The following is a 25579-nucleotide window of genomic DNA, read 5'->3' on the forward strand; positions in this document are numbered from 1 at the left end:
ATTAAAAATATTTCTCACTCTGACTGATGTAGTGTCTAGTGTTCACTCAAACGTAAAAAACAAACAAACTATTTTTTATGTAAAGCAATCATGAAGAAAGTGTCAGAAATGTGTGTCTGTGTTTGTTTCCTGCAGGACGGGGGCGATCCACGTGGGCGACCGCATCCTGGCGATCAACAGCAGCAGCCTGAAGGGGAAGCCTCTGAGCGAAGCCATCAGTCTGCTGCAGCAGGCGGGAGAGACGGTCACTCTGAAGATCAAGAAGCAAGGAGAGCGTGAGTATGAAGCTCTAAACGTCACATTTATTATACTAACGCAGAATATTACTGTAAAAATTATAAACTTGATCATTCTCAAGATGGCCACCATTTCTGAGCCTTTTAAATTAATTATTGCCTTGGTGGCCATCTTGAGTTTGAAATGTTTTTTTTTTTTTCCGATAAGAATAAACTTTAAAAAAGCCTGAAGATATTTCGCTATTTTCCTTTTTCTGTTGAAAATAAAAACGTCCCCTGAACGCCTCGTCTGTCTGCAGTGTCGAGCCCAAAGACCTGCGTGATTGGTCCAGGCCTGGGGGCGGGGCTTAACCTGGATGGCCAGGATGGGGAGGAGGAGCCTGTCATCACTGTGGTGCCTCCGACTAATCAGAGAGCGTTCAGCACGCTGCCGTCAGTGGACAGCGCCGTGGACTCCTGGGACGGGTCCAACATGGACAGCAGCTTCTCCACCACAGGTTCGCCGCCCGCCGTTAGTCTTCACGCCCCGCCCTGAGTCCGTTTGCACCAACCTGTCTGTCTCTGTAGCTCCTTTTCAGTCGTACAGCTTCCATGAGTGGCGCGGCGTCAAGACGACCAACAGCCAATCGTCCGCCAGGCAGAGAGCCAATCCGCTGTCAGATCTGGGACTGAGCGACGACGACTGGGACCGCCCGCCGCTCGGAGGGTGAGAGGTCGCTCTGTGGTGGTGATAGTGTTCAGGGGCAGACTGGTTCCACTGGTGAGACTGGTCCGAAATACAGGGTTTATTGTCTGGTGGCCATTTAATTTAAGCTTTTTCCGGGAGCGAAGAAGCATCCATCTGTCCGTCCGTTCATCCGTCCGTCCTGGTGACAGCTGATTTTCATGTTAAATTGCTCCTTGATGATGAATACATTTTATTGAATTGAATATTGTAATTTTTTTACTGATCCGTGTTAATCTCCTTGCTGAGCATCTTTGACCTTTGACCTGTGTCTGGGTTTAAGTTCCTCCAGTTCCTTTGTAACAGCAGTGTGTCTCTGTCTGCAGCGGCTCTAATCTGCCCAGCGGAAAAATCACTGACAGCAGGTATCAAATTGACCTTTGACCCCCCACCACACGAACACACAGTCCCCTGTCCACCCTCACCTGGTGACCTTTGACCCCTCTGACACATCCACAAGCGGGATGTGTGGACCGTCTTTGTTCCCTCGCCAGCATGAGCGGTTCGCTGTGTGTTTCTGTGTCCGGGTCGAGCTGCTCCTCGCTCTGATTGGTCGATTCTTCCACCCTCCTCGGCAGGTTCTCCGTGGGTCACGACGGAACCGAACCCGACCAGGAGGAGAACTTCTGGTCTCAGGCGCTGGAGGACTTGGAGACGTGCGGTCAGAGCGGCATCTTACGAGAGCTGGAGGTACGTAAAGACATCGAGAACGGCTTTTAGTGTGAAGGAGCCTTAAGGTTTATAAGGCTATGAACAGATTCCCAAACTCTGAACAGGTTCCCAAACTCTGAACAGGTTCCCAAACTCTGAACGGATTCCCAGATCCTGAACAGTTTTATAGACTCTGAACAGATTCCTTATTTTCATCAGATTCATTAATCTGAACATGATTCCCAGTCATTTACAGATTTTTAGAGGATTACTGACACCAACAACAATCCAGACTTTTCTTGAGTTTTAACGTTTTCACTGAACAGATTCTTTTTTTGTTTCTAAACTGATTCCTGAACAGATTGTTTTTCAACAGGTATTGATCGGTAGTTATTTCCAGTTTGTTTCTGCATTTGTTTTCATTGCAAATTCAGTGCTGGAGTTTAGCCAATAGAATCACAATTATAATGTTGGTTTTTTTTACAGTTTTAATAACTTTTCCTCAAACATTTAGACGCTCACATCAGTAAAAGAGAGAAACGATTGCTTTTCTTCCAGGATTCTGGAAACCAGACGGGCCTCCTCACTCTGGTATCCTCCCTCGACTCCTTCACTAACCGTTTTACTCCTCCATAACTGGTTTTTACTGCTGTCAGACTGGTTTTAACTGGTTTTAAACGTGTGTCTAAGAGCAAAACGCAGAGATGACTTCATGGCGTCTTACTTGCACCAGGCATGGCGGCTGATTGAAGCATGCTGGGACAGTTTGCACACGGCCTGACGTAGAGATTGGCCTGCTAGATGTGCATGGTGTGAATCCCTGGTTCTGATCTGACGTACCTGGACGTTTGACTGCAGCAAAATAATTAACTCAAAAATGCACTGCAAAAACACAAAATCCTACCAAATGTTTTTGGTCTAATGCAAATATATTTGTACACTTAAAATCAGACAAAATTAACTTTTCAGTTTTATTTTAAGTCAATAATTCCTTAATATTAATGAAAAAGTTCCACGTTATTTCCCTTATCACATAGAAAAAATATCTATTAAATCTACCAAAATAGCAAGAACTTTCACATCAATATTAAGGAATTATTGACTTAAAAAAGCTCCTTTTTCTTGCTGAAAAGTTTATTTTATCTCATTTTGCACTAAAAATACTTGATAAGATTTAGTGTTTTTACAGTGTTTATATTACATCACAGTTTTCTCTATTTATGGTTAATTGTAGCAATTACAGGTATATATTATAAAATAAAATCTCAAATTATTTTCATACCAGAACTGATCAGTTTTTTTCTTGCTTTCTTTTCTAAAAATGAAATTACTAATGACAGAAAATATTTAAAAATATTCATTTAGTTCATTGGTCTTTTCTATGAGGCAGAATATTAAACAAAATATTTTGTTTAATTACGACAATATTGTTATAAAGAGACGCTATTTCACCAGAAAAAAAAAAGTAATTTTGAGAAAAAAGTTGTGGATATTAGAAGCACAAATGCTTATAATACCATCTACATTTTCTAAAAATAGATACTTTCAGTTTCAACAGCAACATCATATTATCTGACATAAGTAAAATCTTAATTTCTTACAATTATTTGTTTAGCTTGACCTCTTCAGTGTTTGTAATAAGCTTGAAGTGGGTTTTAGATTCTGGGTTAACTTCTATGCAGATGTTTCATTTTCAAACTTATTGCAACAAGTTTTATATTATATTAAAATTTAAATATCTTCTTGTTTAAATAAGAAAAGTCGTAACAGTAAAACAACAGCGTAATCTGAAGTTGTAATCTGTCCCATGATCATGTTGTATTGCATTAAAACGAGAAACATTATTGTTTTAATGAGATATAAACCTCATCTCATTAAAACAGAAATTTTCTTGTTTAACGAGACATAAAACTGGTGTTTTTATAATGAGACATTTTAATTTTAAGGTAATGTTACGCAAGAACATTTCTGTTTTAACAAAAAGAGATTTCTATCTCGTTAAAACAAGAATGTTTCTTGATATAATAAAATACAAAACTTGTTATAACAAGAAACTTTCTCAAGAAAATGAGACGCAAGTCAGAAAGTTTCTCGTTATAACGAGATGAGGTTTAGGTTTCATTTGAAGCAAAATTGTTTAAGAGAGTTTTCATAATAAAACGAGTTTTGAATATCTTTTCATCAAGAAAGTTTCTCATTTTAACAAGTTGATTTACAGGTCATATTAAAACATAAAACTTTTTCGTTTGAACAAGTTCTACATCTTGTTATAACGTAAATATTTCTCATTATAACGAGATGATGCTCCTGAATTATTTCCAAACTCTGGCAGGTAAACAATTCTGTCCAATAATCTGCATCTGGCTGTTAAACCTGATTAACACCACAAACTAAAAGTCTTTGTTCTTAGTAAAGTTGAGCATCCTAAGACGACCTTGGATTGACCTTCCAGTGGTTTTAATGCTTGCTGGTTTCCTCTCCTCATCTCCAGGCAACCATCATGTCGGGCTCCACGCTCAGCCTGAACCATGACCCCACGCCGCTGCGCAGCACGCTGGGTCGCCAGTCCAGCTTCCAGGAGCGAAACAGCTCCAAACCGCAGGTACCAGAATCCTTTTGGTCTCGTTGACGAACTCTGACTGTTCGCCGTTTTCCGAGTGTTTTCAGTGACGCTCGGTTTCCGCAGGTGAACCCGCGATCCAACACCTTGCCCTCTGACCCCCAACGCAGAGCCTTTGCAATGAAAAAGATGAGGCAAGAAGTGAACGACATCCTAAACCAGAACCCTGTGGAACTCCATAAGGTAGGGAATTCCCCCTTCATGCGTTGCCGTCTCCTGAATCACATTTTAACTCTGGTTCTGCATTTTTTAGCTCACCTTGGAGAAGGCCTCAGACCTGGAGGATTTCGGATTCAGTGTCTCCGACGGACTGTTGGATCGTGGCGTTTACGTAAATAACATCCGACCAGGTGGGCCGGCCGAACGGGGCGGCCTCCATGCCTATGACCGAATACTACAGGTACCGAACCACAAACAGAACCTGGCAGCTAATGTTTGGAGAATTTTATTACAATATTTTGAGGTACTATTGCGATAACGATAAAAGTTGTACCTTATAAACATAAATACTGCTCTGAAAAAACTTACTTAAAACACTGTATTATCCAGTCCAGCCTGGTTCTGACAACCCAACTTGTCCCGTTAGATTAACCACGTCCGGACCAGGGACTTCGACTGCTGCCTCGTTGTTCCTCTCATCGCAGAGTCTCCAAACCGGCTGGAAGTGGTCATCAGCCGAAACCCCTCCTCTTCCTCCACCGCCGCCCCGGTGGCCAACCACAACGACGGCATGGCCAACAGCAGGCACTCCCCTCAGCCAATCAGCGCTGAGCTGGGGCCGTCAGAGATCTCTGTGGAACAGGTGGAAGACTGCGGTCCGATCAAGTGGAACCAACCGGGAGACGTGTTGGGGGTGGGGCAGGTCACCAACAGCTCCTTATAGCAGACAAGAACCGGATCAAACTGGAATCAGCCGCTTAAGACCAGAGTGGACCGGAGAGGTCAGTGGGGAAGCCAGAAATATATCATGGAGATCAAACTGGTTTGCTTAAACTGGTTCAAAGTGGACCTCTCGTGGTGCTACACACACCCTCTGGATGGACGTTGGCCTTTGACCTCTTAAGTTTGACCCTTGGGACTGCTGAAGCAGCTTAAAAGCACACCACTGGACTGGAAGAAGCCTCCTCACACCGTCACCAGAACCAGTTCAAGATACTGGGCCAACAGATCCCACTGGAGTCACAGCTGGAGCTACAGGAATAAGTGGTTCCTTGAGTCCAAAGCCAGATCTACTGGTCCAACTGAAGCCACAAACGCAGCCACCAGCATCTGCAGGATCGAGGCCCAACGAAACCAGAACCACATTGGATGGTTTTATTCTTCTGGGTCAATGGTTCTTGGTTCTAGGAGCTCAACTCAGGACTTATTGTCCTGCCTGTCTGGTGAAAGATATGTTGGTTCTGGTCTTGGCCAGAACCGCAGCCAGTGGGCTTCACTGGTCCAAGACATTGATTCTGGTCTCGGTTACAAAGCCTGGTTCCAAGCGGGCCAAAGCCACAGGTAATGGGCTTACTGGTCCAAGCAGTCCAGAACCACCTCCTGGTTCTAGTTGTGGTCTTTGTGGCAGAGATGTGGCCACTGCTTCATGGCTTCTGGTTCCAGTATAACGGCTTCGGGCTCTAGTGGTTGCAGAACCACAGCAGCACAACTACCGACTGGGTTTGAGTCCTGAATCCAGAACCCAACAATAGATAAAAAAGGTTGCCAAGGAGACGAGGGATGCTCCAATCTGAGGGTCTAGATCTGATTTTTTTTCTCTTAAGACACCTGAAGTAAAGGTGTAATTCAGTTTAATCTTTAATAATCTGAAATCACCGGTCCAAAGTAAGACCGTATCACTGCTATGTGTTTCAGAAAATCTGCTTTGGATGCACCTGTTCAAAATGATATTTAACCTTAATGAAGATAACCTTTCAAACACTGTTTAACATTCTGGTGAGCAATAAAAGAAACCCAAACTTGACTGAATGAGGTTTCAGGTTAAGGAAGGCAGAGAGTTTCTGGACCTAACCGGTTTGGTTTAGGGTGTATTTCCTACAGCCCTGTTTAGTCCGCTTTTATCAAACTCTACTTTGTTTGTCTACAAACTCCAGTTTGTTTGGGAAGGTGTGAATACAAATTCAATCTCTAAAAAATAATCTGTCAGATTTTCTGAAATGTACTATTTTTTAGCTGAAATATTTCAATTTGGACATTTTGAAACGTGTTTCTGAATCAGTTGGTACTGATTGGAGCATCCCTACCAACCCAGACACAAAGATGGAGAATTTACTGTAGGGATTTTTAGTTTTGTGCCATAAATGAGCTGCTGAAGGAAAGATGCAGAGTAATTATGATGATGGCACTGAGCAGTTCAATAAGAATCTTTTTCTACGGTTTACAGCTGTTGGACTGGCCACACTGTGTATGTCTGTGTTTGTGTGTGTGTGTGTGCGGGCGTGTGTGTGTGTGTGTGTGTGTTACAAACGAGGCCAGTTAACTTTGTTTCCTGTCTTGGCTTTACCCTAACGTCTCTCCTTCCCTCAACCAATCAGCAGCCAGGACGAGAGACGACGGCACATCAGCTGATTGGCTGGAACCAATCAGAAAGCAAACAGTTCCCTGCCTGTGTGTGATTGGTTAGTGTATGTGTTGAGGAGAGCCAATCAGCTCCCAGAAAAGAGGCCAAGCATGTCCCCTCTCCCCTCCCTTTTCCAGCCCCAGTAACGGTGACCTATTATGCTAATCAATAAGTGTGATTTTGATTGACTGTTGTCAGTTCTCTGTTCGTTTCAGTGGCAACCAAACCTAAAAAGATGTACAGAAGATTAAAAAGAGAAATGGTTGACGTCGCTGTTCACATCTAGACCATCAACTCCCAGTAACCTTCACCACATAACCACAAAAACGATGTTACACGAGAAAAAAACCTGTCGAATCAGGAAAACTGTGACAGTAAACACATTTTCTGTGTGTGTTTGAGCGAATGATGTGTAACTGTTTACGTTGGATGTCAGCATCTTCCTGCTCTTCTCAGTCTGAACTCACTATTTAAACTGGCCAATCAGAACCCTCCCTCAGCATCAACAACCAATAGGAACCCTCCCTGAGCTGGGAGGGTCCAATGCAGTGGATTATTGACTGGTTGACTCTGATTCTCTAATCTGAATAAGCACATTACCTGCATATGGTTAGCAAACATCGAGCACAGGGCTAACACAGCACAAAGGTAGTCAGGACTAGTTTAATCACCTAGTAGATTGTTAGTAATCAAACCCAGGGCAAGCACGGCCAGTCTGTAACTAGCACAGACCTTGCACAATGCCACAATAGGGCTAACGTTTACTAACTGAGCAGCTGATTAGCATGTGGCTTGCACATTAGGTTTTGTATGGATGCTTCTCAAAGTCAAGGAACTTCCTGATCTTGAATGTGAAGTTAAATTAGATTTGTTTTGACGTCAAGGCTCCATCAGATCATTAAATATTCCAAAAAGTGCCTGGTGGGTAACCAGTCGGCTAGCAATTGGCATCCAAGGGCTGAATCTTTCAAGGGTTGATGAAGTAGCCAATGAAGGTTGTCAAATGTAACCATGAATACAGCCTCTGAAAAGCTAGACTGTCAAGTTCACAGCTGCTCACTTCTGGTCTGTGCAGACAACAAAGTACCCGGTTATCAACTGGGTAGGGCGGATTCTTTGAAGTATGTCTTTGCAACCATTAGCATTACGTTGTAGGATTACCTTTTTTCTAACTTTAAGAGAGGAGGAACTATGAAGTCTTTAGTGTGGCTGTGAAACTTTGTTGGTAGCTCGTGTTTTGTTGGACTAAATGGCCACTTAGTTCATTTGGTCCCAGTAAAACCAGAGTGAGAAGTTAGGTCACATCCCGGATAACAAGTTTCACTCTTTCCAGTACTAAGGTTTCTGTAATTACCTTCCTCTGTACGGTGGCTAAGCTTTGCCTTAGAGATGAGGTGATAAGGAGGAACTTGGAGTAGAGAATCTGCTTCGCAGCAAAGAAGTCACCAAAGATGGTACGGGATTTTTTAAAGATTCCTCCTAGACACTCCCCTTTGGAGCTATCCTAACCACATTGCACCTGGAGAAGAATAGCCTAGGTCAACATTCAGCAATCCTCTCTGGCCAAGAGATATTGTGGAAGTTGTTTAGTGCCGATGGACCTGGTGCCTCCTCAACTTGATCTCATAGGCAGATATTCATCCATCAGTCACTTGCGTCCGGAAAACCTAAAACCTTTCCTACCGCTGGTCAAAATCAAGAAGGCAGGTTTTCAAGCTCCTCTATCATTACAACCAATTTTTGTGTTACTTTGGTGTGGAGTGCCTTTGATATCTTTGTTCTCCCATTTTGTGATAAAACAGAACACATGCGAGTGCCCTCTCAAATCTGGACTTCTGGCAGCTCCTTTTATAGCTGAGCATAAATGTCTGTGAGAAAGAGTAGCACCTCTAAGTTTGAAACTATGGTTGTAAGAAGGCAAAGTGTGCATTGCTACTTTGGAGTTTGAAATGCCTGAAGTAGAGTGAAGTACTGGAGCGTACTTCACTCTGGAGAGGTCCATTCACTCGAAGTGGACGTCCACCGGACACATCTGTGCAAAGGTACATTTTCACAACCATGTATTCGTACTCTGTGTTGCTGATGAGGTTAAGAGTTGGCACAAACAGTTGCAAGGATGCACAGCCTGACTGTCGCGCACTTTGCTGCACTGACAGGTTTGTGGTCGCTGCCATGGTGGCGAAGAAATTGAGAAGGCAACCATCTAGCTCATCAATCTTTCTAGCATTCATTCAGATTGTCTGAAATTAAGAAATTTGTCACAAGAAATATATGCAGTCGATATACTGGCCTATGAAATCATGACCGACCGCGGAGAGTGCATGGAGTCCGCGTTGTTCACAGATTGTGCACAGTATGTCTGAGTATGTGGGGGCCGTAGGTTCTGCTTTCCACTGAGTGCTTTTATGCTTCTGCCACATTTGCTATGCCACTCTCAACACACTTCAATAGACAACCGAGGGTTGAGTCCATTGGCCAAAAGCACCTCAAAATGTGGTGGGAAGGTCTAGAATTGAATTCACAGTCTTTTGTCTGGAAGATGGCTACTTCCACCTTACTTTGGAATTAGGTAGACTTGACAGCGTTGGAGTCTCTCCTTCTCTGCACGGAGCGACGCCACTTGAGATGGTTTCAAATCTGGTTGAAATGCTTTCTAGATGCCTTTTACTGGAGATCTTTGCTAGTGCCACTGGAAGGAACCATGAAGCCTGGTCTCCATGATTTTGTGGAGAGATTTCATCTAACAAAAGACATGCGAATATCTCAGAATTTCTACAGTTGAGCTGGACATTTGGGGATATTCCTGATGCTGTTGCACCACAAGCCAGATGGATAGATGAATAGGTAGAAGGAAGTAAAGAAGTACAACGATGACAAAGATGAACATAGCATCCTTGGGATATCCTTGACTTTGGAAGGCACCCGTAGGGTCAGCCCTAAAAATGATGTTCTAAGAGTGAGAACAATGATAGTACCAAATCTTGGCCTACGCCACAAAGCAGGATTAGTCAAACCCTCCTCACTTCTTACCACGTTGTTTTATTTATACAAAGATAACTTCTACTGCATAGAAGTTACGTTTGAGAGGAGAATCCAAGTTAAAAATGTGTCAACATCCTTCACATTCATCAGTTTTACTTCCTTAGACAGCTGAAACAATGGTTCTGCAGCCAACTTACAATGATTTGACCCATAATTTAGCACCATACTTTGTTTTTTTCTTATAACATTTGTAGCTTCAGCTCTGTGGATGGGATTGTCTTGGATTTGTGAAACCAGCTTTGTAGTTGAGGCCAAGTTATCCTGAATGTTCATGTACGATTGGGAGGTAAAACGTGGCTAGTATCAATATATGCAAGCATGGCAAACAAACCAGGCTACCATATGAACAAAACATTAGCCAACGGCAACATTTTAGCGCTCAGTCAACACAAACTTCTTGACCAATGAGAACAGCCACAGAGCTGAGGGGCGTGGCTTCAGAAGGTTTGACAGTGAGGTCCAAAGCCATACACACTGTGCTTGCGTGTATGTAAATAAAAAGTGTGTGCGTATGTTAGAGTGTGCGTTTGTATTTGTGTGTATGTGTGTGTAATATTGCAGGAATTTGCACTCTGGTGATTAACCTCAGCAAAACATGTGCACACAGACACACACACATATATACACACGTGCACTGCACTGCCATTTAAAATAGTGGGTCAGATTAGATTCCATGTAGCTTCACCAACCAACCAAACTGTATTTTTCTTTTTCTTTAAAGGAACAGGGATGTTGTAAAGTATTTTTGTACAAATTTAATACTTTGGTAGCATGACGTTCCTGGTGTTTGTCCTGGTCCTGTCGGGCTCCACTGATCTACTCCACCCTCCCCCCCCTTTGTATGGACTACTACTGAGCAACAATAAAGATGAAAACCTACTGAAATCCATGTTTTTCACATTATTGCCCACACAGACACACATTTGTTCCCATCAACTTTAGCTCCTTTGTCAGGAATACAATGTTAAAATATGTGATGATATATCTGTATCTGCTGATGTTTGTCATTTTTAAAGGTATCGGCTTCATCAACTCTGGTTTTAAGGATTTTCCCAGAAGCTGATTGGCAGACCTAAGCATCTGGATCAGAGAGGTATTGAGCAAAGAGCAACTTCGGTAACCCTTCATACATACTAGGACCCTTTAATTGCAATAAAACAGAACCCTATATATATGTTTAAGTATACACTTGTCAGCTTACATGTAACTTCTTTATGTTTGTTGAATTATGTCACTTTTTCAAACATTGTTTCAAATCAATTTAATATATCTTGCACTGTTTATTCACTATTTTTGGTAAGGATAAGTTGGCAACCCTTCCAAACAAATAGTTAAGATCTTAAATAATTATCATAAAATATTTTTCTTGAGTTCTCATTAACACTATGAAAAACTAAATATGGCCTATGGAGTTAATCATTAGTCTATAATATGTGTTGTTTGCTTAAATTGAACAAAATGTGATTTCCGGTCACCATCTTGCAACTTTGATGACATTTAAGATTTTTATTTTTATGCGTAGTGTGGCCAGTTATTTTCCATCCAAGAACATGAATGGGTATTAAAGCATTTTAGTACTTTATCAGAAAACGGTAAGGTGGACTAATTTATTTTAATTTTATTTATTTATTTACGTTAAACCAAACCGGATGTAACTTCTTCACTCGGGGCTCTCCTCTTCTGCCTGACCTGCTCGGTGAATCGGTGGGAGACTCGTCTGGACTTTTCTCCGGTTTGTTGCCGTTACCTCCCGTTGCTGCTTTTGAACGTGGATAATTAAAGAAAACGGGAAGAAATTTCTTTCTACTAATTTATCTGCTGGAGAAATAAACGCCGAGCTCCGGACTAAGGATGTCCACCGCCTTGGAGAGTTACATCAACCGTATCCCTGATGCTGTTAGCTCGCTAACCTGCTAATCAATGTCCGTTTAAATGAATAGAGACATGCTAGTTAGCCTAGCCAGCTAACAGGCACACTCCGCGTTAAAAAGAATGAAGACATGCTAGTTAGCTTAACACGCTAACCTTACTAACTACGAGGAATATTTGGTTTATTTTCTTTATTTGAAGGAGTGACCGCAACAGTGAGACAAAAATTGAGAGAAATGTTAATATAGAAAAATCTGAGAACTCGTTTGCTGGTTTTCGGAAGCTAATGTTATAAACATTATTTTATAAAAATATCTAGATACGGAAATTGTTAGTTTTAAGATTAGTTAATAATGCATTAACATTTGGTCTGTTTTTTTAAAAAAAAAAGGTTTTATCTGGAATAGAAAGCCAGAATAATAAAATACGTCTTTTAGCTTTATAATTGTATCTTCATACAGAAGATCTATGCAATGTGTTTTTCTTGTAGCCACAGTAATACAGTCGTATTCAATGAATTAGAATATTATAGAAAAGTTTATTATTTCAGTTACACTCATAGATTAATTACACAGCAGCATTTATTGTGTTAATTATAATTTTCTACTTGCACCAAATGAAAACACATTTGTTATTCCTACTATTACTAATTATTACATCATAGTGGCAGTTCTGCAGAAACCTCTGGATGTCTTTGACTTCTCATTGAAATTAATTTACCTGTTGAAATGGTGCAGAAGGAAGATTTTTGTGTTTTAGAAACTTAATTTGAAAACTTCAGAATGACATCAGCATTTTAAACGTCTCTGTTGTGACTGTATGAAGTTGCAGATGTTTGTTTCTTTAACTGCTGCTGCTTCAGGCACCGTGGCCATTGTCACATCAGATGGCAGGATGATTGTGGTGAGTAAAAGCATTTTAGCTGGAGGACATTAAGAACTGATGGATTAATCGGTTAATTATAATAGTTAATTATAATCAGATTTCATCCTCACAATTTTAAGGAATATATATTTTTTCTTGATACTGTTCAACACTAATTGACGCTAAGTGGGGCATGAAAGATTAATCTTTTATATTTTATCAGAAAACATATTTGTTTTGCTGAACAGCTCTTTTACAGTCGACTTCAAATCAAATCTGTGTTTTATATCTGGAGAAAAATACAATTTTTAAGAACTGACTGTATTTTTTAAAATGTGACCTGATTATTTGTTCAGGGAACTCTGAAGGGCTTCGATCAGACCATCAATCTGATCCTGGACGAGAGTCATGAGCGAGTTTTCAGCTCCACTCAGGGGGTGGAGCAGGTGGTGCTGGGACTCTATATCGTCAGAGGAGACAATGTGTGAGTTGTTTGTTTCCTGCCTATTAATCAGTCAAGTCATATTAGCTAAAAAGTCTAAAATTCACTTTCAAAATAAAAAAATCAGCTGGAGCAGGTTTTTCAAAGGGTTTTGCTGGTTTGACTCCGAGCAGAGAGAAAGGGAACCACAGCAGCTGAAAATATAAAAAATGTTTTCATTTTGGTCACTTATCGAACCCATTTTATCGGACTCTCATGTGGGAAAACATCCTTAAAATTTAAAACTACCTCTTGGCCTGCTAGAATGCTATTAACCAACCTCTGCAGAGTCTTGGTTTAAAAGCAGAGACTTAAATCATCGAGGCTTTTATTTCACACGTCTTTAATGTGATTAACTATATATTCATGAGTCATTGTTGCTGAATATTAAGTAATAATTCAAGCTCTATTGTAATTTGTTGTTTACCTGATAGTATGTCAGACAGTGTTTTGGTTCAGACAGTGAGGAGGGGAATGAGTTTGTGTTTTTATGCATTTTGTTTAAATGTCTTGTTTTAACTGGACTGCGCTAAGCACTGAGCTCTGAGGTTCTCCACAGCGAACTCCAAGGTAAAGGTAATTTTATTTATATAGCACATTTTCAGCAACAAGGCAATACAAAGTGCTTTACAGGATTTAAAAGGAAATACAAACAAAATAAACCAAAGGAAAGAGCAAAAGAAGAAAAAGAATCTGATGATCTAAAGTATGTGAGCTGGGTGCTCCTGTTCAGGGTTGTTCTGGTTACTGGTTAAACTGGTTACTAAGTATCCTCTGGTCGAAGCTCATGGGTTTGTTGTGTTTCAGAGCCGTCATCGGAGAGATCGACGAGGAGACGGACTCCACCCTGGATCTGGGAAACATCAGAGCCGAGCCGCTCAACTCCGTTGTCCACTGACCTTTAAGCTCCTCCGTACCTTACTCTGCTGTGATCACTGTTGTCACGGCAACCAAGCACAGCAGGACTGGGTTGTGTTCGTTTGCTAACTGAATAATGACTTTATCCTCTTATGTACCTCTGTTTGTTTGTGGGATTTTATAAATAAAGATAATTGAATTGTTTGATATTGAAAGTTGCTTTTCTGTGCTTCAATAGGAGACATTTTTAATAAACTTACATTTCTTGTCTTTGTAATGGATCTCATTTGGGTTTTTTCTAGGACACATAGATTCACTTTACTTTAAGACCCTGGTATTTAAAAAAAAATGTGTGAGACAGATTTGTTTCTGTGGAACTGAGAAATTCTGAAGGTTTTATTTTGTATTTTTATTAAAACATAATGTTAAATTAATTCTCAAATACATTCACAATATACCGGTGCATCTCTTTCAGTTTTGACAAGATCCGACAGTGACTGGGAAGCGATCCAACCGACATGAGCCGAGAAAACGTCACGACCATAACGGAGTAGTTTGAACTTTATAAAGTGTACTGACGTTAAATATCGCTACTTCCTCGTTAGTATAGTGGTGAGTATCCCCGCCTGTCACGCGGGAGACCGGGGTTCGATTCCCCGACGGGGAGAAGTTACCTTTTTTAAAAATGTTTTTATTTTTTTCCGCTTTACGTCTTAGTGTATATACTATTCGCCATCTCCTTGACAAATTGTGCGCCTTTTACGCTGATGCACATAAAAATATTCTTAATTTAAAATTAAGATTATGCGTGTTGTCGCTTAACATTTTCCTCCAATATTTGTTGTCATTCATTTGTTTCGTGCTCTGTTATGCTACTGATTGCTGTATAAAATTAGAGGCAGTCTATCTGGGACGTCGGTCAGTTTATTGAAAATAGTTGAAATTATTCTTTTCTTACGTTTCACAGCATGCTGCGTATTTTCTAACTGTCCAGCAGAGGGCGCCAAGAACCCAAACATACAATGTTCTGAAGAGACGTATATTGATTACTAGAAAGGAAAGGTTTGTCACTAAAATAATGATTTTGAAACTTAGCTTTCTTTATTTATCTTCCATTTAATACACTTAGAATTGTTTTTATTTTGCAATTATCTTTGAATGTTCTTTTGTAAAGTCCTTGAATTACTGTTTTGGTAGTAAACTAACAAAAATACGATTGTACTGTCTTCAATTTAATTGTGTTATAATCCCGGCACACTGAAAAAGTATATGCATCCCTTAAGTTTAACAAAATTTAAAAGTTATTACCTAAAAAGGTGGAAGTTTAATGGGTAGATGGAAAGATATACAGAAACTGCTTTTTGATTTGAAGATTTGCTACTTTTTGTTAGGATTGTAACAGAAACCATACAGTGTGGATCAGTGTGACATAATCTCACGGTGAGGCGGCAGTATTTCTGCTACTAAAGTGCACACATGTTCTGCTTCGCTGTTATTGTTTTTTCCTACAGTCAGAGCTTTCTGCAGCAGGTTGATCTGGTCTGGACCCGGAGCCGGATCCTCATAATGAATCCGCAACCAGGAGGCACCTGGAACAACAACAAAAAGGACAAATTAATCAGGTAAAAACCAGGTAACAAGCTTTCATCAGTCTCACCTTTTTGTACAGTCTGACCGGGAGACACCAGAAGCTCCGCCCCCACGCTGTGATTGATTGGCTCCCCTGCCTTCGATCGCCCCGCCCCCAATTTCTGCAGAACCTGAGCCAGAACCAAACCATCCACACCTACAACAACTCCTGGATGAAGACAAAGGGGTGTAAGTGTTAATTCAAGAAATTGACCATAGTTATATTTGAATTACTTTGGAAATGACGAAGGTGTAAGATAGAGTGAACATGTGAGGTGTGCTGTATGAGGAGTTCAAGGAACAGAGGAAATTAGTGTATTGCTGTTATCCAGTCACTAGCAGTTCAAACCAGCTTTAAATACAAGCGGATCCTCTATTTTTTAACCAGTTTATAATCAGTAATCAGCAGAAGAATATTATGGCCACAAGAGAAAAAAAAATCTGTATTTAATCTCATTATTCTGAGATTTTTTTTTCCAGAAGATTAAACTCAGAAATTTGACTTTTTTCCTCAGAATTCGGATTTTCCTCTGAATTCTGACTTTTTTTCAGAAATAAGATTTTTTTTTTCTCAAAATTTGTACTTTTTCTCAGAATGTTTACTTTTTGATCTCTAAAGATTAAAGTCAGAATTCTGAGGGGAGACAAATTAGGACCTTTTCTCAAAATTATGATTTTTTTTTTCTCAGATTTTTGACATTTAATCTCAGAAAATTAAAGTCAGAATCATTATTCATCATGTTTAAACTTTACCATCTGTAGGAGTCTTAAGTTCCAGTTGATGGTCAGACTTCCTCAGGACGCTGTAGTAATCTGTGTGGGTGGAGCAAAGCGTCCGGGCCGTCTGATTGGCCACGCCCTGAGCCGTCATCATGGCCTCGAATTTAGACAAGGCAGCTCCACCAATCACAGCGTCGTAAATCTGCTTTCTGCCCTCTGATAGGCCCGGCGTCAGGTTCGTCATCTCCAGCAGCATTCCACCTGCCGGAACCAATAGTGATGCGTTCTCGGTCAAATTCTGCCATTTAGCAGCTTTTAATATTAATTTTAACACCAAACAACTTGACTCCCAAGGAGTTATTAAGTCAAAACAAGTCTAATCTTTGCTGAGTAGTTTGGGATGGCAGAATAAGCAGTTATTGCCTGCTAATGGACTGAAAGTAAGTGCAAAAAGCAGCAGCCACAGTCTTAATAAAAACAACAAGATCTTCATAAAGTCTTGGACACTGTTGACAAAGACCATTGTGGTGGATTATTTAAAATGTAGAATCAAAATGCCTGAAAAACATCAATCCAAATGTAAACGCAGTGATTTCCCAGTTTTCCTGAACTCCTCATTGAGCTGTTTGCGCACCAGATGCTAATGAGGCTAACATTAGCTCAGCGAACCACTGCAACGTCGGAGTTTAATAAATGCCAACTCCTTTCAACGCTTCCAAACGACGGTAAACATTAATATATGCTTTTTTCCCCGCCACATTTAGCCGTGTATGTCAATTAAATTCCTATTGAGACGATATTAAATTCCAAAATGTAGATAATTAGCTGTGCAGCCGACCGCGGCACTTAGCTAATTGGCGACAGTTGGAGGTAAAGTTTTTCAGCCCATTTTAGCTGGTTTTTTTTTTTTTTTTTTTTTGTAACCCCTCCAGGGGGTCTTTTTGTGGGCTCTAGTGTCCCTTCTTATGAAGTAGGCTGACAGGAAAGGGGGAGGGAGAGGGGGGAAGACATGCGGCAAATGTCGCCGGGTCCGGGAGTCGAACCCGCGACCGCCGCGTCGAGGACTTGAGGCCTCCAAATGTGGGTCGCGCTAACCCCTACGCCACCACGGCACGCCCAGCTGGTTTTAATATACTACAAGAAAATTATCGGTTAGTTCAGTTTTGACAAAAATGTGTGATAGAAATGCTTCATATTTTCAAAACCTAGTAAAATACAACACTAGGTTAAGGCTTTACTGCGGGTTGCCTTAGTTCATTCTTCACTGGTTAATGATTAATTACATTCCTTCTAGAGTTTATGTTGAATAAATTATTACTTTGCCGTCTGGAAACATGCAGAAGTTAATTTAAATATTAAATATATTTATTGATTTAAATAAGTATGGAAAATTAAAGAATGTTAATATTTAAAATATTGATCCTCATCCTATTGTTTATTAATCTATTATTAGCCCATTCATTAATCCTTTTGAATTAAATGTCTTAGCAAAATATTAAATTTCTTTATGTGTTTGGAAGACTTTTGTAATGGATTCTTCCCTTTTCAGTTTATATGGTTGTTGTAATGTGAAGGGTTTGTTGATGCAGATCATCTGTTGTCATTTATTACCAGTAAATATTGTTGTGGAAACTTTTATTACCAAACCCTGTCAGGTGAAATCACTCAATCAGGGCTATTCATATGTTGTGCAAAACACAGAGAGCCTGCAAGACAACCAATAATGAAGCAGTTCTGAATGAAAACTCTTAACAATCAGAGACAACACAGGAGTTTTATACCAAGGATAAGATCCAAAACAAGAGGAGATTCAGTCTGCTTCTCATGCAGCTGTAGGAAAACGGCTCCCAACCTTCAACATGTAACCCAAAGAGTTTCGTTTGGTAGGAATTCACAAGAAAGGTCAATTTAAACGTAAAAACAAAAGATGTTTTAGGATTTAAAAAAACAAAATATGGCATATATAAACATAAAACTGCAGCGCTTTAAATTTTAGGGAATTTTCTTTATATTTTTCTTTTGTTTTTAGGAAAATGGTTGACCAGACTGAAACCTCTGGAGGGACTGCTGCTGCTGCTTGTTCTGGTAAGATCAATCTGAATTACTTTTATTAATTTTCTGTCTGTAAGTGTTAAATACGTTGCTGTTCAGTTTTGAGAAGGACCAGAAATATGCTTAGCTGTTTACGTTTAATTAGTGCAGAACATTTTTAGCATTAATTAGATGAATAAGAAGCATATTATTAAATAAATTAATCAATTAGTTTTATTTATAATATAAACGTTTATTGAAAGCAACCCAAATTAAAAAGGAAAATAATAATAAGAATCTTATCGATTGAGACCAGACCAGCTAAGTTTTAACTGTTGATTTCAGGAGGATGTCGACCTGGAAGAGGTTTGGTGGATTTCAGCGAATGGTGAGTTTTCTTTTCTTAATGTAAATTAACAGAATATCAAGAAGCTACAACAATTAACCAGAAAAATGTTTTGTTGTTAATTGTTGTAGCTCCTTGTTGCTGCTGTAGCTTCTTCTTGTTGGACTGTTTTTTGTCTTTTTCATGTTGATCCATTTGGCTAGTGTATAAAAATACTCAAAAGTCACATGTAGTTAAAATTTCTTATATTATTTTTTGGCAACGTATTTCACCCCATTTCCATTTGTTGTTATCGGACAGTTGACTCTTATGAATGTGACGTTTGATGGAGATTTTGACCTCATCAAACCAAAGCAACTCTGACGGGGCTTAGGCCTTAGTCCTCGACGCGGACGTCGCGGGTTCGACTCCCGGTCCCGACGACCTTTGCCGCATGTCTTCCTCTCCTCTCCTCACCCTCCTTCCTGTCTGCCTACTGTCGAAAAAATACGAGCCACTAGCGCTGCAAAAACTTTTTGGAGAAAAAAAAGAAAAGAAAAAAAGACTGTGAGTAGATAATGGACGTTGACTTTAACTGTTGGTTGTGAAGCTGAAAGTTTGTGGTTGGGAAGAAAAGCAGGCAGACGGAGGACGCCTCCAGGTGGAACTCCAACCCCGTTTCTACGGTTTGTTCTGAGTATTTCAGACTCTGCTGTGGCTTCCTGTTTGGCAGTGATTTCATTCCCAAAACGCAGATTTAGCTTTCAGTAGATGCTTGGTTTGATCTATAAACCATTGTGGGTCTAATTGGTACCAAAAAGGTTCTTGTTGTTACCGAGTGTCGTGACCAGCTCCATCAGGTCGTCGGGTCCGTTTCCCTTCAGCGTCTCCAGGGATTCGATCACCTCCAGGCTGTTTCCCACACATCGGCCGATCGTCCCGTCCATGCGGCTCAGCACGGCGCCCGTTCGGATGCCCAGGCTGTCGCCTGCTTCCATCTGAGAGAAACATCAAGGCTTTACTAGAGCTGGGCGAAACCGCTTAGAAATAAAATCTACAACACATACAATTTTAATAGATTTAAAAACAAAATGTTTCACTTGATTTCTTTTCCAAAAAATAGCAAATGACGGAAAATATTTTCAAAAAGTGTTTTTTGAGTTGTACAATGGATAATTCTTGTTTAATTACGATAAAATAGTCATAATAATAACAGAATAAAGATGCAGTTTTTCCAGAACAGCATCTTTAAATTACGAGAAAGTCATTTTAATGAAAAAGTTAATAAATATTGAGATTTAACGTGAGCAGTTCAGTCCGTGCTGATATTTACGGTATTTGTTTAGTTGTTGGCTCAAACTCCATCTGCTGAAAATGATTTTATGTGTTCAAATTTGAAGTATTACCTCGTCTCTAAAACCGATGTTAAATTTCATAAAAGCTCAACATTTCTCACATTTTACGTTAATTTTCATGTAGGAATTCTGATTAAATTATTTATTCTCTTAATATCATAACTTCATTCTGGTAATATTAACACTTTAATATTATTTTGACTTTATCCTCGTATTAGTACGACTGTATTACCATGAATTTATCCTCAGAATTTTAAAAAATAAAAAATTGTATCTTGGCTTTAATATTCTGTCGTAGAGTTGATCTAAATTTAAAGTCCCAATAAACAGAAGCTGCGAAACAAGATGGCCGCCCTTGGCGCGCTGACATCACTCTGAACTATGGAAACATTTCAGATTCTTCCAAAAATTTGATTGTGTTTCTCCAACGCTGTAATTTAGCCGTTTTTTTTTTTAACATAAACTGTTAAACGGCCATCTTGGAACTGGACTCACTAAGAGCTGAGCGAGCTGCTTGGCACTCTGCAGGTCTTTGTACAGCGCCGCGCGTCCGAACTTCACGTCCAGCACCAGAGCGGACAGAGACTCGGCTCCTTTCTTTGAGATGATGGAACCTGAAAAACCCAACAGCGGCTCGTTCACATGTATGCCCCAATCCCAGCCGTCCCACTGATCCCAGTTCAGTACCAGTAATGAGTGGGAGGCTGTCCACGGTGCTGGTAGCGTCCCTCAGAGCGTACAGAACCCGATCAGCCGGAACCAGCATCTCCGTCTGACCCACGATGCAGCAGCCCACGGCGGCCAGGATGGTCCGGATCTGCAGACAGGAAACACCTGGTTGGTCACTTCCTGTTTCCACATCTGGAGGAATAGTCTGGTTCTCCTTCACCTGGTCGGCTGATTGCTGGACGCTGAATCCTGGAATGGATTCCAGTTTATCCAGAGTTCCTCCGGTGTGAGCCAAGCCCCGCCCACTGATCATCGGCACCTGGCGAAGACGAAACGAGCGCTGAGTTTACTGCAGGTGAAGGGTTAGCGTTAGATCAGGGTTCGGATAAAGGTTCGGGTAAAGGTTCGGGTTCCCTGAGCATCTTCTGCTTCCCGGTGTCACGGCTAGGAGAGGTCGCATTTTAATCAAATTATATCAACTAATTAAGCAACAATTTCAATTCAGAAAATCCTTTCTCCTTCTAAATTATTGAATAAATAGAGAAACGATAAAAATATTTATTATTTATAATATGTTATTTTGGTTATACAGTCTTCAAATTTGAGATTTGAGGAACTCTAATTCATGGAAAAATGACACATGCTAAACTATGACGTCAAAAATCCACAAAAATGACACAATGTAGTGGAAAAATTAAAGTAAGGTCACACCTGCTAGTTGTATTGCTATATGTTTATTCTAAGTTCCAGTATATTCCCACCAAGTTAAACTATTTTGGTTACATGTTCAAGGTTGGACGTTGTTTTTCAAAGCTGCATGGGAACCAGCCTGTTTCCAGGCTTAGGATCCCTTTGTATAAAACTCATGTGTTTCTCTGCCTGGCAGCTTTTCATCCAGACCTGCTTCGTTACTGATTGTCTCTGTATTGTGCACAATATATGAATAAACCGGATTGAGTGATTTTACCTGAACAGTGCTTGGAAATAGTTTTTTTCCACGACAGTTTGGTGCCGTGACCCGGATCCCTCGACTGGACATCCAAGGACGTCGACGAACAGCGTTTGGCCAACCTGGACTAAATTCCAGCCTCAAACCTCGATTTAAGAGAGGAGGGCTGTTGGTCGGCTCCACGGCTCCAGCGCTGGGATCAACGAACTCAAAACCACTGTTTTCAGGTGGGATACTCACTCAGGCTAATAAATTTAATTTTGCAAATTCCAAATTATTAAATCTAAAACAGTGAAGGATCCGATAAACCTTTCACCCTGGGGAATAGAGATTGACGGTGTTAAGAGGAAACGTTGGATTAAAATCCCACGGGGAAAATTAATAAGAAAAAATAATAATTAATAAAAAAAAAGAGAAAACAACGGATGGGAAAGAGTTCCTCCGGAATTATTTGAGTTTCAGTCTCAAACTGAAGAGAAAAAGGGAACCACGGGTTTCTAGGCTCAGGGTCCTAGTTAAAGACCTTATCGGTGAATAAGGCAGGTATTTCCTTTAGTTTTGGTTTTCTAAATTAGGGGAACTAAACCTTTAGAGAATCCTAAAGACCTTTATCGGAAATAAAGGCCCATCTTAAAGGAGTAAGAGGCAGAGCTACCACAAAGCTGATTTGTTGGATTCTGTGAAGATGTTTGCAGTCTAAAGAGGAAATCCCACCCAATTCAAGAAGAACGGGTCTACGTGGTTCCAGAACGCAATCTCCTCCTCAGAGTGAAATGTTTCACTATTTGATAATGAAATATTGAAAAGAAAAAAAAAGGAGTGTGCTTGGTGTGAATGAATGTGGAATGACTTTAAATGGTGGAATTTTTCCCTGCAAAGTGAATTAGAAGCAGAGGAGAAACGAATAAAGAATAAAAATGCTGAATATAATTCTTTCATAAATTACAGGCCTTACTCTCTTTAAACATTTTTTATTGTGTATTTGAATAAACAAGATGATTTTATTTCTTAAGAGGATCAATCAATCAATTTTATTTATAAGGGAGCCTGTACAAACAATTTCCCTCAGGTTTCTCTGATGATCATGCAATAGGTTAAAATAATATTCATAAATACATATGTAGAGGAAAAAACAAGGCAAACTACAAAACAAGCCTAATCAATTTCTACTTGTTTTTTCTCTTTCCCTCTGTCTGAGCTTCGCTGCAGTGCATCTGACCTCTGACCTCAACTCCTCAAACCTGTCCTCCCATGGATCAGATGCTGTTCCTCCTACAAAACCAGCTGATGAAAGTGACCGAGAGGATCCAGAAGATGAAGAAGACAAAGAAGACCTCTATCACCTCCAGGCACTGAAGTGTCTGTTGATCCTAATTTTGTTTTTGACACCAGAGAACTGATGAAACATTTACATTCAGGGGACGACTGTCGGTCTCCTGTTGGACATTTGGACTGAAACTGAGTCCAACTGAACTTTTAGAACCTCCGCTGTCTTGTGTCAGCGTGGAGAAGGAAAAGATAAACAAGCTTCAGAGCTGTGGGAGAAGAAGACTCTGAACTGTTGATGCTTGTTTCATCTGTGGACAACATGGACATTGACTGAGGGACGATCTGGACAACCCAAAGATCCAACACCAGAACCCAAAGATCCAACACCAGAACCCAAAGATCCAACGCCAGAACCCAAAGATCCAACGCCAGAACCCAAAGATCCAACGCCAGAACCCAAAGATCCAACACCAGAACCCAAAGATCCAACGCCAGAACCCAAAGATCCAACGCCAGAACCCAAAGATCCAACGCCAGAACCCAAAGATCCAACGCCAGAACCCAAAGATCCAACGCCAGAACCAGTTGGACTGACAGGAAGCCGGAGGAGAGAGACGGGAGGATTTTGCTGCAGCGACGCCAGAAAGAGGCAAGAGGAGGGGGAGAGGAAAGAAAAGAGACGTTCAAGATAAGTGCCACACACACACACACACACACCCACACACACCCACACACACACACAGGCTACTAGACAGACTTACTAGAACAATTTTTGCCTTTTTCAACAACCTGCAAATCAATCTTCTGAATTACTTTGAAAATGATTAAGAATTCAAGTTTTGTTGAGTCTATTCACACATCAATCTTGGACCAACTTGGAAATCAGAGCACATTATAGAAAACTACTCCAAAAATAAACAAGCAAACAAAACCAAAAAAAGGTGAAGCTTAAAAACAAAACACCTTTTCCTTTAAATGTTACTTTTAACAGCACATAATCTCTAATATAATGAGCCGTTTATACTCACCTAAGAGTTGAATTTCTGGGTTTTTATTTTTTTAAACTAAAGAATGCTTGAAAGTTCTTAAGGTTTTGTTTAGAACATCTTGGCTCAAGATTTATCTGACATTTTTAGCTTTTTCTTTTTGGACACACCACGATTTCTAACAAAGTCTCTTATGTTCTGAAGTGAGCGATTTATTAAAGCAGGATGTTCTGCCTGTTGACACTGTTAAATTTCAACAAAACTTGCCAGCTTCCCAGTGTCAATGTGTTTCTGAAAATGTTTCAACACCGCTGCAATTTCTGTAGGAGACCAGGGCCGTTTTTGATTTCTCTGAGGATGGTCCTTTTCAGGATAATCTACAAACAAGAGAAACAATTTTACTTTTTAAAATATAAATCATATGTAGGAGTCTGCTATAAAAGTATGCTTGTGATAAAGTTTTACATTCCAGTTCTGTTTATTGTGTTCATTGAAGACAACCCTTTGACAATTAGATTTCTCAACGTGCATTTAGTCACCACATGAATCAAATATGTATCCACTAAAATTATTTTTCTCCAATTTTTTTTAATTATTAAATTGATTACTAAGTTGTGATACACTGCATTTATTACACTTAGAAATCATGAAGCTACAGCCCTGGCACGTCAAATATAAACTATCACTCAAAGCTTCATTTTATACTACACTGCAAGCTTTATGACCTGTTGTTATAGAACCAGGTCATGCTTATCGTTCATATTCTGTCCTGTCCATTCTGGTTTTAAGCAGTTTATTACTTGATCATAATCAGCAACTAACTTTGTAAGATTGTTTCAGCCTTATTTTTTAAAAAATTGCACAGTCCCAACCCCTTCTCTGCATGTTTCTTACTGGGCTTTTTAAAGCTCAGGATAATACTCAATTCTTGTAATATGTTATGATGAGCCTTAAAACAGTATCTCTAAACCGTACCACTAAGTAAAGAACCACCATGAATAGGAAGACAGTCATACCATCTTGGGGTTCTGAGGGTTTTTCAGTTGGTGGTGCAATAATCTCCGTTCCCTTTCCTACAATACATTAGTAATACTTCAGGCCAACAAAATAAAAGATACAAAATTAAAAATCAGTTACTAAATGTCCAATGAAAGGTTAATTGAAATAAGTCATACCAGAAGAGGTCCCAGGTAATTCAACAGGAGATTGAGGTTTTCTGCATCCTGTCAAATTAGAGATACAAAACAAGTTGTCTGCTATATTAGTCTTATCTGCACAGAAACCTAACCTTTAGCCAAAATTAAAGATCATTATTATATTGTGCAATGATTACTATGTTAAGTTATTGAAACTAAATTATTAACCGTGAGGTGGGGGGAGGGTTGTTAAGGAAGTCATATCTTCTACTGTGCCTGAAGGCTTCTCAGCAGATGGCATAGAGGATGTTCTCCCTAGAATAAAGCATAAACACTTCAACAATGCTGTCAAGGAGGGTAAAGAAAAACCTTAAGAAATGGCAAAATCTTCTAGCAATGAGTAATCAAAATTTAAAGGAAAACAAGGTACCTTGTGATGTCTCTTCTCCTAAACCATCTGTAATTGGATAAGTAAACAGAACACACCTGAATGTCTAATTTTAAAAACGTGTAATATTACATCAGGCATGACGATTGATATTCATACCACCAGAAGATTCATTAGATTCTTGATTTGTAGAGCATTGAGTATCATTTACAAGTGG

At 39.9% G+C, this 25579-nt stretch overlaps 3 protein-coding genes and 1 non-coding gene across 16 annotated transcripts in view; 3 read left to right on the forward strand and 1 right to left on the reverse strand.

Moving 5' to 3' along the window:
• Positions 1–10718, forward strand: part of grip1 (glutamate receptor interacting protein 1) — a 67639-nt gene extending 56921 nt beyond the window's left edge. For 10 of the 13 annotated variants that reach the window (XM_032589478.1, XM_032589472.1, XM_032589474.1 and 7 more), the window contains 9 exons: positions 136–275; positions 536–733; positions 804–942; positions 1287–1325; positions 1539–1650; positions 4103–4213; positions 4298–4414; positions 4485–4631; positions 4818–10718. In XM_032589478.1, the coding sequence (XP_032445369.1) occupies positions 136–275; positions 536–733; positions 804–942; positions 1287–1325; positions 1539–1650; positions 4103–4213; positions 4298–4414; positions 4485–4631; positions 4818–5114 (1300 nt within the window). In that variant the 3' untranslated portion in view covers positions 5115–10718. The remainder of the gene's footprint in view (positions 1–135; positions 276–535; positions 734–803; positions 943–1286; positions 1326–1538; positions 1651–4102; positions 4214–4297; positions 4415–4484; positions 4632–4817) is intronic. The other 3 variants (XM_032589468.1, XM_032589469.1, XM_032589479.1) reach the window with 1 other exon arrangement.
• Positions 10719–11512: 794 nt separating this feature from the next.
• On the forward strand, positions 11513–14182 carry lsm8 (LSM8 homolog, U6 small nuclear RNA associated). Its single transcript, XM_032589482.1, has 4 exons — positions 11513–11715; positions 12565–12605; positions 12923–13050; positions 13855–14182. Exons 1-4 carry the CDS (start codon positions 11685–11687, stop codon positions 13943–13945), a joined length of 291 nt encoding a protein of 96 aa, XP_032445373.1. The 5' UTR covers positions 11513–11684; the 3' UTR covers positions 13946–14182.
• Positions 14183–14204: 22 nt separating this feature from the next.
• Positions 14205–25579, reverse strand: part of tymp (thymidine phosphorylase) — a 47356-nt gene continuing 35981 nt past the window's right edge. Inside the window, exons 4-10 of the mRNA XM_032589480.1 lie at positions 20855–20953; positions 20653–20782; positions 20461–20579; positions 19446–19608; positions 16288–16515; positions 15563–15703; positions 14205–15494 (exon numbers count right to left, since the gene is read on the reverse strand). Of these exons, the coding sequence (XP_032445371.1) occupies positions 15325–15494; positions 15563–15703; positions 16288–16515; positions 19446–19608; positions 20461–20579; positions 20653–20782; positions 20855–20953 (1050 nt within the window). The 3' untranslated portion in view covers positions 14205–15324. The remainder of the gene's footprint in view (positions 15495–15562; positions 15704–16287; positions 16516–19445; positions 19609–20460; positions 20580–20652; positions 20783–20854; positions 20954–25579) is intronic.
• On the forward strand, positions 14501–14572 carry trnad-guc (transfer RNA aspartic acid (anticodon GUC)). The gene has a single exon. It is a non-coding gene; the product is annotated as a tRNA-Asp (tRNA).

Source organism: Xiphophorus hellerii, chromosome 17 (genome assembly GCF_003331165.1).
Source record: "Xiphophorus hellerii strain 12219 chromosome 17, Xiphophorus_hellerii-4.1, whole genome shotgun sequence".
Taxonomy (NCBI): domain Eukaryota; kingdom Metazoa; phylum Chordata; class Actinopteri; order Cyprinodontiformes; family Poeciliidae; genus Xiphophorus; species Xiphophorus hellerii.

What these genes read in the sequence shown, in the direction of transcription:
- lsm8 (XM_032589482.1), top strand. Translation starts at nt 11,685, where the DNA reads ATGTCCACCGCCTTGGAGAGTTACATCAACC. An exon ending in CAGATGGCAGGATGATTGTG is followed by an intron (nt 12,606 to 12,922) that starts GTGAGTAAAAGC and finishes TTATTTGTTCAG; the next exon opens with GGAACTCTGAAGGGCTTCGA. An exon ending in ATCGTCAGAGGAGACAATGT is followed by an intron (nt 13,051 to 13,854) that starts GTGAGTTGTTTG and finishes GTTGTGTTTCAG; the next exon opens with AGCCGTCATCGGAGAGATCG.